General features: G+C 49.3%; 1 protein-coding gene across 1 annotated transcript in view; it reads right to left on the bottom strand.

Annotated features, from left to right (window-relative positions):
* The window catches only part of ZNF330 (zinc finger protein 330), a 53802-nt gene that overhangs the window by 17034 nt on the left and 23950 nt on the right, over positions 1-12818 (bottom strand). The window contains exons 6-8 of the mRNA XM_069743986.1: positions 11865-11991; positions 10993-11097; positions 10857-10903 (exon numbers count right to left, since the gene is read on the bottom strand). Of these exons, the coding sequence (XP_069600087.1) occupies positions 10857-10903; positions 10993-11097; positions 11865-11991 (279 nt within the window). The remainder of the gene's footprint in view (positions 1-10856; positions 10904-10992; positions 11098-11864; positions 11992-12818) is intronic.

Raw genomic sequence — 12818 nt, 5'->3', positions numbered from 1 at the left:
AGGGTTAGCTCCTCCCCTGCAGTATACACCCTCATGCTGGCATGCAGAGACCCAGTTAAGTGCAAAAGCAGTAGGATAATGAGAACAATATATCAAAAAACATTGGAACATAACATGTCAAACAACAGTCAAAGACTAAAAAAGATAACTAGCCGTAAGGCTACCAGGGTGGGTGCTGTGTCCCCCAATGAGTGGCTCGGAGAAAAGGATTTTACGGTGAGTACACACAAAAATCCCTATTTCTCCTTCGCCTCATTGGGGGACACAGGACCATGGGACGTCCCAAAGCAGTCCCTGGGAGGGAAACAATACAACCACGTAACTTCATGTACCATCTGACTACCAATGCGCAACGGCCGCCTGCAGGATACGCCTGCCAAGGGCCGCGTCCGCAGAGGATTGGATATGCACATTGTAATGCTTTGTGAAGGTATGCAGGCTGGACCACGTTGCGGCCTTGCAAACCTGCTCCGCTGATGCCTGGTGCCGGATGGCCCAGGAAGCACCCATCGACCGAGTGGAGTGAGCTCTAATCCCCGCCGGGATAGGACTGCCCCTGACCCGATAGGATTCCTGGATAGCAGATCGGATCCATCTAGCTATCGTGGATTTAGACGCCGCCAAACCCTTTCTGTGACCCTCCGGGAGCACGAAAAGGGCGTCCGATTTTCTGAAGTGTGCCGTTCTGGAAATGTACCTCCTGAGAGCCCGTACCACGTCCAGAGTATGGAGAGCCTTCTCGACCCTATGTTTAGGCTGCGGACAAAAGGAGGGAAGGATGATGTCCTCGTTAAGATGGAAAGATGAGACCACCTTTGGAAGAAACGCGGGAGAAGGACGTAGGACTACCTTGTCCTCATGAAAGGCAAGGAAAGGTGCCCGACAGGATAGAGCGGCGAGCTCTGAAACCCTTCTGATGGACGTCACCGCTACCAGGAAGGCAACCTTCCAAGAGAGAACAGAGAGCGGAACGTCTTGAAGGGGTTCGAACGGCGGTTCCTGGAGAGCCCCCAGGACCAAATTGAGATCCCAGGTCTCCAAAGGCATCCTGTAAGGAGGAACAACATGGGAGACTCCCTGAATGAAAGTCTTGACCTGAAGGTTGGTGGCGATCCTACGCTGGAACAGCACGGATAAGGCTGAGATCTGACCTTTAAGAGAGCTCAGGGCCAAACCGGAATCCAGACCGGACTGAAGGAAATTCAGGATACAAGGGATGGAGAAGCTGAGCGGAGGGAGCCCTCGGAGCCTGCACCAAGAAAAGAAGGTCTTCCAGACGCGGTGGTAGATAGAGGCAGAGGACGCCTTGCGAGCACTTAGCATGGTAGGAATGACCTGCTGAGAGAAACCAGCACGAGCTAGAATCCAGGTTTCAACAGCCACGCCGTCAAACGTAGGGCCCCTGAGCTCTGATGGTAGATCGGTCCTTGGCGAAGTAGGTCTGGGCGGTCTGGCAACCGCAAGGGGACGTCGGCTACGAGCTGAACGAGCTCCGCGTACCAAGCGCGACGAGGCCAGTCTGGGGCGACCAGAATGACCGGTCCTCCCTCCATCCTGATCTTTCGGATGACCTTCGGCAGTAAGGGAAGAGGAGGAAACACGTATGGGAGTTGAAAATGATGCCACGGAGAAATTAGCGCGTCCACTCCAATGGCCTGGGGATCCCGAGATCGAGCGATGAAGTTGTGGACCTTGGCGTTCCATCTGGATGCCATCAGATCCACGTCCGGGGTCCCCCAGCGAAGACAGATCTGGTGAAAAACTTCTGGGTGAAGTTCCCATTCCCCCGAGGCAAGGCCCTGGCGGCTCAGGAAGTCCGCTGCCCAGTTCTCGACTCCCGGAATGTGCACCGCCGAGATGATGGAGTGGTTGGTCTCGGCCCAACGAAGGATGAGAGAGACTTCCCTCATCGCCGCCCTGCTGCGGGTACCCCCCTGGTGGTTGATGTAAGCCACCGCCGTGACGTTGTCCGATTGGACTCTTATTGGGTGACCCGCAAGCAGAGCGTGGAAGTGAATCAGAGCAAGTCTGATAGCACGAATCTCCAGAATGTTGATGGGGAGGCTGGATTCCCGAGCAGTCCAACGACCCTGGGCCGAGTGGTGAAGAAACACCGCCCCCCAGCCAAGAAGACTGGCGTCGGTGGTTACCACTAACCAGCGGAACGGGAGGAAGGACTTCCCCTGGAGAAGAGATGGTCCCAGGGTCCACCAAATGAGAGAATGTCTGACCCGAGGAGACAGGGGACAAGGGAGGTCGAGAGAAAAGAGACTCCTGTCCCAGTTGTCCAGCAGAGCCTGTTGTAAGGGGCGGAGATGGAGTTGAGCGAAGGGAACAGCTTCGATTGCCGCAACCATCTTTCCCAGGATCTTCATGGCGAACCGAATGGTTCGCGGGCGAGGATGGCAGAGTGTACGGACTCCCTGCTGGAGCGCTTGGACCTTGGACCGAGGAAGCAAAACCAGCCCCCTTGAAGTGTCCAGGATCATTCCCAGAAAGGAGATCCGACGGGAAGGAACGGGAGATGACTTGTCTAAGTTGATCAGCCAGCCCAGGCGAGAAAGCGAATCCAGGGTAATGTGGACGCTTGACTCGCAGGCCTGAAACGACGGGCCCTTTATGAGGAGATCGTCTAAGTAAGGTAATACGATGACTCCTCGAGAGTGAAGAATGGCCATGACAGCCGCCATGACCTTGGTGAACACCCTGGGCGCCGTGGCGAGACCGAAGGGCAAGGCTGTGAACTGAAAATGGTCCTCTCGAATGGCAAAGCGAAGGAACCTCTGATGAGGCGGGAAGATCGGGATGTGAAGATAGGCATCCTTGATGTCTATCGAGGCCAAAAATTCCCCTCTTTCCATGGAGGAGATGACTGATCTGAGCGATTCCATCCTGAAGTGCCGGACTCTCACGCACCTGTTCAGAAGCTTCAGATCCAAAATGGGACGAACGGTCCCGTCCTTCTTTGGCACGACGAAGAGGTTTGAGTAGAAGCCTCTGAACCTCTCGTGTTCCGGGACCGGCACGATGACCCCGCTCTGGCGGAGGGAGTGGATGGCGCAAAGAAGGGCGCGAGACTGAGCTCCCGAACTGGGAAGACGAGAGGGGAAGAACCGAGTGGGAGGGGGAGAGGAGAACTCTATCTTGTAGCCAGACGATACCAGATCTCTGACCCATTCGTCGTGAACGACGGAGAGCCAGGCTTGTTGAAAAAGGAGTAGACGACCGCCTACTCTTCTGGGATCGACTGGCGCTGTTCCCGAGTCATTGAGAAGGGAATCTGGGAGGTCTGGAACCTCTGGTTCGGGGCTGCCTCGGTTTCCCGCGCCAGGAGGGATTAGGTCTGAAGGATGGACGAACGTCTCTGTCTGCGCGGGCGGAGCGGTCCGATCTGGGAAGGCCAGAGGGATTGGACCAGGCAGAGTTGGTACGAAAAGGCCGAAAACGAAAGTAAGGCTGGCGCTGGAAAGCCGCCTTGGGCCTCTGTTGGGGAAGAAACTTGCTCTTTCCCCCTGTGGCGTCGGAAATAAGCTGGTCAAGCTTTTCGCCGAAAAGACGCCCGCTTTGAAAAGGGAGAGAAATCAGGGATTTTTTAGAGGAAGAGTCTGCGCGCCAATCTCTGAGCCAAAGGGCCCTTCTAATAGCGATGGCGTTGGAAGCCGCCGAAGCAGCGCAATTTGCCGCGTCGAGAGATGCGAACATAACATAATCGCTGGCCATGGCTAGCTGCTTAGCCAGGTCCGCCATCTCCGAGGGGAGGTCCTGCTCATTAATGGATTTCGCTAGGGCATCCGCCCAGGAAACCATAGCCTTGGACACCCAGGCCGCGGCGAAGGAGGGAGACAGGGACGAGCCAGAGGCTTCGTACACCGAGCGAGCTAGAGAGTCTATCTGGCGTTCGGTGGGACTCTTAATTGAAGCGCCCTCCGGGACTGAGAGAAGAGTCTTAGAAGCCAGGCGCGAGACCGGCGGATCTACCGTGGGGGGATCCGTCCAGTCTTTCACGAGATCAGCTGAGAAGGGATACTTGGAAACCAAGACCTTCTTACCCGTGAAGCGCTTGTCTGGGTGTTCCCTGTGACGCCTGACTATGTCCAGGAAGGCTGGATGAGAGGCAAAAGCTTTGTGAGAACGCTTGGTTCTGGAAAAGGAGACCGCATGTTCCGGAGCGGAATTAGAATCGTCATCCACCTTTAGTGCCTGATTGACTGCTACGATGAGGGAGTCAACCGTGGCTCTGAACTCCGGAGCCTCCGGATCCAAAGAAATTTCAGACTCATGTTCAGAGTCCTGAACGCTTCGAGCCCCCAAAGAGGGTGAGCGAGAGGTGGAGCTGCCAGAGTCTGAGTGACGAGGAGAACGCTCCGGAGAGGTAGTACGGGTCCGTTTTCTGGACGACCGTGCCTCTTTAAGAGGCGAGCGGCCCCTGCTGGCCGACGATTCCCCTGCTATGGAGGGATCCCTTAGCACCTGTAGCGGATTGCCCCGTTCCCCGGGAGGATTTTGAATGGACTTGATGGCGTTAGCTAAAAAATCCACGGACTGAGAAAGCGAGGCGACCCACGGGGGGGGGCTAGGTACTCCAGGGTCGGCGGCGGTGGAGGGCTCCTGGGCACACGGGGCATCGCAGGCAGAGCAGAGGGGAGAGCTTTGAGGCCTGGGAAGAGGGGCCTGGCAGGTGGTACACGCAGAAAAGAAGGTTGTATGCACCTTAGAAGATTTTTTAGACCTTGACTGCGACATGATGCTAATGCAGACAAAATTACAGGGTCTATATAGAGGTGACCAGTGACTGAGAGGGCGCTGCAGAGGGGAGCTAACGATGTCTCCTTACCCCGGTCCTGTGTCCCGCTATCCAGGAGAGACGAACTGCTGGGGTGTTCACTCTGAGAGGAGGAAGCCGGCTGCACGTGGGCCACTGACGCGCCAGAGATGCGACAGGCAGGAGCTGCGGCGCTGAGGAGAGGGACCAAGATGGCCGCCGAGATCAGGAAGAGAAATCTCGGCGGCTGTGAGAAGCGCCAGGAGCGGGGGGCGGCGCCACAGACACTGGCTGGAGTGGGCGGAGCTTAGCGGCGGCGACCAGCGGCTAGGCCGAAGCCGGGGACTAAATTTGCGGCCTCGGCCCGGCGCGCGGTCGCGAGCGCCGGAAAGGGACAGGGACCGCCCAAAAAGCCTGCAGCTGGAGCCCAGGGATGAGGAGCCCTCCTGACCGCCGGCGACACCCCCCCCCCAGTCCCCCCACCGGGCACTTACCCTGAAGATGGAGGTGAGAGGGAACCATGGTGCCATATATAGGAACGGTGCAGGGGTTGGGAAGCCTTCTATCCACCTACCCCACATGGGGGGTGGAGAGGAACCGTCCACCACCTGAGTCACAAGTCACATTGGTGATGCAGTGTGGTCTGCACGGACGCCACTGGGATAAAGCCACTGTACAGCCGAGGGTAGAACCTGGTGGACAGGGCAGATGTCCGGCAATAAAAAGGCCTGGCTGCAGAGGAGGATACTGGAGGTAGGAACACCAGTGCTCGTCTGTATAAGGGGAGATCGGGGCCCATTAGGGGAGAAACCGTCGCCCAAAAAAAGGACAGCTCAGGCAGTGGCTCCCACGTCGCAGGAGAGGATACGGTGAGGTGAAACTCCCGTGCTCGCCTGTTGTTGGTTCGGGGGAGATCGGACCTTAGAAGAATCCGTCGCCCCCTTCGTCCGGAATAGATGAAAAAAGAGAGAAAAAATCAGTGTGCCTCCTACGGACACTAAGCTTAAACTGGGTCTCTGCATGCTAGCATGAGGGTGTATACTGCAGGGGAGGAGCTAACCCTTTTTTGTCTCAGCTTAGTGTCAGCCTCCTAGTGACAGCAGCATAACCCATGGTCCTGTGTCCCCATGGTCCTGTGTCCCCCAATGAGGCGAAGGAGAAATAATTATTTTTGCATCGCTTTATTCTGAGGACTATAACTTTTTTATTTTTCTGGTGATGCTGTATGGCGGCTTGTGTTTTGCGGGACAAGATGACGTTTTCAGCGGTACCATGTTTATTTATATCCGTATTTTTGATCGCGTGTTATTCCACTTTTTGTTCGGCGATATGATGATAAAGCATTGTTTTTTGCCTTTTTTATGGGGTTCACTAAAGGGGTTAACTAGTGGGACAGTTTTATAGGACGGGTCACTACAGACGTGGGGATACCAAATGTGTACTTTTATTGTTTAGATTTTTTTTTTTTTTAATTCAATTATTTCGTGATAGAATATTGACTTTTTTTTATTATTTTTTTAAAAATATATTTTTACAGTTTAATATTTTTTTTTTATATCATTCTATCTTTTAGGGTATGTGCACACGATGCGGATTTTGCTGCGGATCCGCAGCAGTTTCCCATGAGTTTACAGTACAATGTAAACCTATGGGAAACAAAAAACGCTTTGCACATCCTGTGGAAAAAAATGCGCGGAAACGCAGCGGTTTACATTCCGCAGAATGTCATTTCTTTCTGTGGATTCCGCAGTGGTTTTACAACTGCTCCAATAGAAATCCGCAATTGTAAAACCGCAGTGAAAACCGCAGAAAAACCGCGGTAAATCTGCAGCGGTTATCCACTGCGGATTTATCAAATCTGCTGAAATCTGCTGCGGAAAAATCCGCAGTAGACCAGAATACGTGTGCACATACCCTTACACTTTGTCCCACTAGGGGACAATCATTTTGTGCATGCTGATCTCTTCTATAGCATGCAGATGAAGCAGCATCTGCATGCTATAGAAGCTGCCATCCTTGCACACTGAGCTGAGAGATTTCCTGACATGCGATGCGCATGACAGGAAGTTTCTCAACTCTGATAATCCAGGTGACGTCACGACATCAGGATACCATAGCAGCGATCGGGACCCCGCGTCTCCGATCCAAAGGCAGAGGGGCTGCGGGGTTAAAGTGCCAGGATCGGTCTGTGACCGCTCCTGGCACTTAGTGCTGGGTGTCAGCTGTGAGAATCAGCTGACACCCGGCCGCACACCAAACCCCACCCCCCCCCGGCCGATCACTATGACGTACTATTCCGTCCGTGGGAATAAAAAATAAAACTTTGCTCTTGAGGGCAGAGGATAGTACTGCAGTGCGCAGGCGCCGGAAAGGTCAGAGGCCCGGCGCCTGCGCACTGCAATACTTTGTCTGCCCTCAACAGGGCAGAGCAAAGTACGCCTGCGCCGGAGCCGTGGCTGAAGATCAGAAGAGGACGTCATGGAAAGAAGATAGGAGGCGCCGGAGCGGACCGGAGACGCCCATCCGACCTGACCAGCAGCGGGAACGCCCCTGGGTGAGTATAATATAACGTCTTTTTCTCTTTTTTCAGGTAACATCGGGGGCTTATCTACAGCATTACAGAATGCTGCAGATAAGCCCCTGATGCCGGTGGGATTACCTCACCCGCGATTTTCGGGGTGACAGGTTCCCTTTAACAGAGTGTGGGGGCTCCCTCTTTATGCCAATTGGTGCCCTCAGATCATGATTGTGTGGTCCTGATGTTTGCGATGGTAATTCATGACCAAATAGCGGCCTTGGAGTCTATCGGCTGTTGTAACCTGTTCAGAAGTTACTGACATTTAGGTGGTAAAAATACACATTTTAATTTCTGTCATACCACTTTGCATTAATTCCTGTAAAGCACCTGAAGGGTTAATAAACTACCTGAAAGCAGTCTTCAATATGTCAGGGGGTGCTGTTTCTAAAATGGTATCACATTTGGGGGTTTCCCAATATATGAGACCCCTAAAGTCACTTCAAACATGGATAGTTCCCTAAAAAAAAAAAATTTTTGTAAATTTCCTTGAAAAAATGAAAAATTGCTGCTACATTTTTAAACCTCCTAAAATGCTAACAAAATAAAAGAACATTTTACAAATGGTGCTGATGTAAAGCCGACATGTGGGAAATGTTTTTATTAGTGGTTTGCTGTGGTATGGCCATCTGGATTAAAGGGATAATCATTCAAATTTTGAAAATTGGTAATTTTTTAACATTTTTCTAAAATTTTTGATATTTTTTTATAAATAAACACAAAACATATTGACCTAAATTTACCATTATCATAAAGTATAATGTGTCACGAAAAAACAGTCTCAAAATCACTGGTATTTGTTGAAGCGTTGCAGAGTTATTGCCACATAAAATGACACTGGTCAGATTTCCAAAATTTGGCTCCGTCACTAAGGGGTTAATCCAAGTCATACTACACAAAAACAATAGTAAATAACATTTCCTTCATGTCTGCTTCACATCAGCGCCATTTGGAAAATGTTGTTGTATTTTAACATTTTAAAAAGGTTTAAAAATGTAGCAGTAGCTTTTCATTTTTTTTCCAAGGAAATTTACAAAACGTATTTTTTTAGGGACCTGATTGTGGCTGATGCAGTAAGTTGTTATCGATAGTGTACATCTTGCAGATACAGGATTGTCACCCTCGGAGGATGCTATTGGTGGTCATTAACCCCTTTCTGAGGTCAGATCCCCTGCTTTGATGCAGGGCTCCGCGGTGAGCCCGCACCAAAGTCGGGACATGTCAGCTGTTTTGAACAGCTGACATGTGCCCGTAATAGGCGCGGGCAGAATCGCGATCTGCCCGCACCTATTAACTAGTTAAATGCCGCTGTCAAACGCAGACAGCGGCATTTAACTACCGCTTCCGGCCGGGCGGCCGGAAATGACGTCATCTCCGACCCCCGTCGGCGATGCGTCTCCATTGTAACCATAGAGGTCCTTGAGACCTCTATGGTTACTGATCGCCGGTGGCTGTGAGCGCCACCCTGTGGTCGGCGCTCACAGCACACCTCCATTTCTGCTACATAGCAGCGATCAGCAGATCGCTGCTATGTAGCAGAGGCGATCGTGCTGTGCCTGCTTCTAGCCTCCCATGGAGGCTATTGAAGCATGGCAAAAGTAAAAAAAAAAAGTTGAAAAAAAATGTTAAAAAAATAACAAAAACATAAAAAGTTTAAATCACCCCCCTTTCGCCCCAATCAAAATAAATCAATAAAAAAAATATAAAATCTACACATATTTGGTATCGCCGCACTCAGAATCGCCCGATCTATCAACTAAAAAAAAAGCATTAACCTGATCGCTAAACAACGTAACGGGAAAAAAATTCGAAACGCCAGAATTACGTTTTTTTGGTCGCCGCGACATTGCATTAAAATGCAATAACGGGCGATCAAAAGAACGTATCTGCACCAAAATGCTATCATTAAAAACGTCATCTCGGCACGCAAAAAATAAGCCCTCAACTGACCCCAGATCATGAAAAATGGAGATGCTACGGGTATCGGAAAATGGCGCAATTTTTTTTTTTTTTTAAGCAAAGTTTGGAATTTTTTTTCACCACTTAGGTAAAAAATAACCTAGTCATGTTAGGTGTCTATGAACTCGTACTGACCTGGAGAATCATAATGGCAGGTCATTTTAAGCATTTAGTGAACCTAGCAAAAAAACCAAACAAAAAACAAGTGTGGGACTGCACTTTTTTGCAATTTCACCGCACTTGGAATTTTTTTCCCGTTTTCTAGTACACGACATGGTAAAACCAATGATGTCGTTCAAAAGTACAACTCGTCCCGCAAAAAATAAGCCCTCACATGGCCAAATTGACGGAAAAATAAAAAAGTTATGGCTCTGGGAAGGAGGGGAGCGAAAAACGAACATGGAAAAACAATAAATCCCAAGGTCATGAAGGGGTTAAGCGGTTAAATGACATGGAGCGGAGTATAAGGAGATTATGTGACTTTAAAATATGGAGAACAAAAACATGCATATGTATGACATTCGCAATCGTCTTCCATAGAAGGCAATGCTATAGGCAACATGGATCCGGTTTTTATCTGTTTACGTACAAGGTAAAAAAGCGCAGCAGACTTTTTTTTTTTTTTTTTTTAGAGTATACAAAAATGCAAACAGATTGAACAGCATACCAGGATTTGCATACCCCATTTGATATTTGTCACATTGTATTCTACGGAAATACAAACGCATCCATTTAAATACTTTTTTGTTTTTTTACAGTAAAAATGGACACTAGTGATAAGTGTACTCTTTGCTCAGGTTTTCTCAAGCACGCTCGGGTGACCTCCGAGTATTTATGACTGCTGCTCGGAAATTTAGTTTTCATCGCGGCAGCTGAATGATTTACATCTCTAAAGGTACCTTCACACTGAGCAACTTACCAACGAGAATGACAGCGATCCGTGACGTTGCAGCGTCCTGGATAGCGATCTTGTTGTGTTTGACACGCAGCAGCGATCAGGATCCTGCTGTGACATCGCTGTTCGTAGCTGAAAGTCCAGAACTTTATTTGGTCGTCAGGTCGGCGTGATTCGTCATGTTTGACATCAAAAGCAACGATGCCTGCAATGTTTTTACATGGAGCTAACAACCAGCGAGAACGATAAGTACGTCACAGGATCGCTCCTGCATTGTTCTGCTGTTGTTGGTGTCTGGCGTCGCCTAGCGACCTAAACAGCGACGCTGCAGCGATCGGCTCGTTGTCTATATCGCTGCAGCATCGCTAAATGGACAGTACCTTTAGCCAGCTTGATAACATGTGGGGATTCCCTAGCAACCAGGCAACCCCCACATGTACTAAGCCTGGCTAAAAGCTGTAAATCATTCAGCGGCCGGGATGAAAACTAAATCTCTGAGCAGTCATAAAAACTCGGAGGTCACCCGAGCGTGCTCGAGAAACCCGAGCAACGAGTATATTCGCTCATCACTAATGAACACGTCAAGTACCCCATAATAACGTGGTGTGAAACAGGCCTAACCTAGTTCAAAGATTCTCCCATGCATGACGCGGAGGAATACCTACCTTGCAGCGGAGGCATGAGTGTTGCCCTAATCGATTACAAGAAGCACCTGTCAATAAAAGAAAAACATGTCAAACACACATCTATATATCAAACATATGATCAATTCAGGAAAATCCCATAGACAACAAAACTTACACTTAAAGGTTTCGGCCTCCAACACTTGGCAACTAGCCTGATGTTCAAACTGGTCATCTTCACATAGGAAGTTGTAACAGAAGGAGCAGCTGAATATCCGGCCCCCTGCACAGCACAAAGTGATGACACGTTACAGTCCCGACATATAACAGACTGGTTTATATCTCATATTATTAGGAAGACCGATGACTCCCAAGTCCCGGCACTTTCATCGTTTCCCAGCGTCCTGTATGAGAAAAAAACCTCTACACCCTATAAACCAAGGTCACACCAACAGGGGGCACTTTTTATAGTAAATTGTCTAGCACACACACTATGATCGCTGGCATAGAGCGAAAACGTCTTTATTGCTAGAATACGGATAAAACAACATAAAACTTACTCCATCAAGCCACATTCGCACCACTAGAATTTGGCCTAAAAGGGAGCGGTGTATTCTGTGCTAAAGGACTGGACAGAATCCTACTTAGATAAGCCACTGACATATAAAATTAATAATCCAACCTATTTGCTTAAAATCTAAGTGAACAACTGGACTGAAAAGAACAGCACACACATTTTCTTTGGCTTTTGATGTTCAGGCATTGAAATGAGAGGACATTTTTCTAAGTATCCACAGCAAGAACCAGAGAAGCATTCTGTTATACACCTAATAATCAGGCCAACATGCACATGTATGAGCTGGACGTGACTTTTAGCAAAGGAAGCTGACTATTGTTTTTCAGGATCCGGATGTGTCCCTACCCTCTTACACAAGCACACTAAGTATCCAGAGTGACGGATCAGCACGCAACGTTCATCTGATCCTTCTAAGTAAACACGATCGCGTTATGAAGAAGCTCACAGTGACAGGATATGGAGAGGTAACACACCATGGTCCCAGACCGCCCGTTCACATTCAATGCACTCAGCAGAAGCCAGGGGACAGCTGCACGCATGGGTGCTGAGACATTTCCTGCCATGGCATACCCACGCCTCACAGAAATCACAGATTGCCCCCTGCAAGAAAACATATGGACAATGGAATTACCTACAAATCGCTGTTTGTTAGCTCAGTGTTACAAATAGGAAATGCATCTAAAAGAATCGGATGAGAAGCCGATAGGAAAGCACACGTTTATAGGACCACCGACAACCTGGCTGCTGGAATTTAGCTCATGGCCAGTTCGCCCCTGGGATACACAGGCCATCTGACAGGTGGGGGATAGCTCTACACACTTTGTAGCTGCACCTTTAAAATGGACCTGTCACGAGTTCATAAGTGGCAAGTTATTGCTGTTATTTCAACTCCGCTGCTCCTGTTAGTAATTTGTTTTTTCCTTAAATCCGCCATATGGTCCAAGAATTCTGGGTCTTTAGGTTTAGTGCTAATTTTGATGGTGTTTTCCAAGGAGGCGAGGCATGTGATTCTCTGAGGGCATCTGCCATGATCTTCATATTACCAACACGACCATAAACAAATAGAGCGAGATATGGCAATCAAGCAGAGAGCCTCCTCTGACTCTTCTCCTTGCTTCCGGCTCATTTTTAAACTATATTTTCTGTCAGTTGCAGCTTAATACTGCCCTTATCTCTGGAATCATCTGGCGGATTTAACGAAAAAAAAACAAAAAACATAATCCTCAGGGGAGTAGCGGAAATAAAATAAGAGCATTGGTCACTTTTGACCTGGTGACAGGTCCTCATTAATGCCGCTTTGACCCACTCAATTGAACAGAATATACAATTGTGCCTGTAATGCAGACCCCTTTTATTAGCTGATTGGTGGGGGTTTGATTCCAGACCCCCAATAACCACATATTAATGGGGTTCAGCTATCTCTCCTG

The sequence above is a fragment of the Ranitomeya imitator genome, chromosome 1 (assembly GCF_032444005.1).
Source record: "Ranitomeya imitator isolate aRanImi1 chromosome 1, aRanImi1.pri, whole genome shotgun sequence".
Taxonomy (NCBI): Eukaryota; Metazoa; Chordata; class Amphibia; order Anura; family Dendrobatidae; genus Ranitomeya; species Ranitomeya imitator.
The sequence above is the reverse complement of the archived record's forward strand: the minus strand, read 5'-3'. Positions and strand labels throughout refer to the sequence as shown.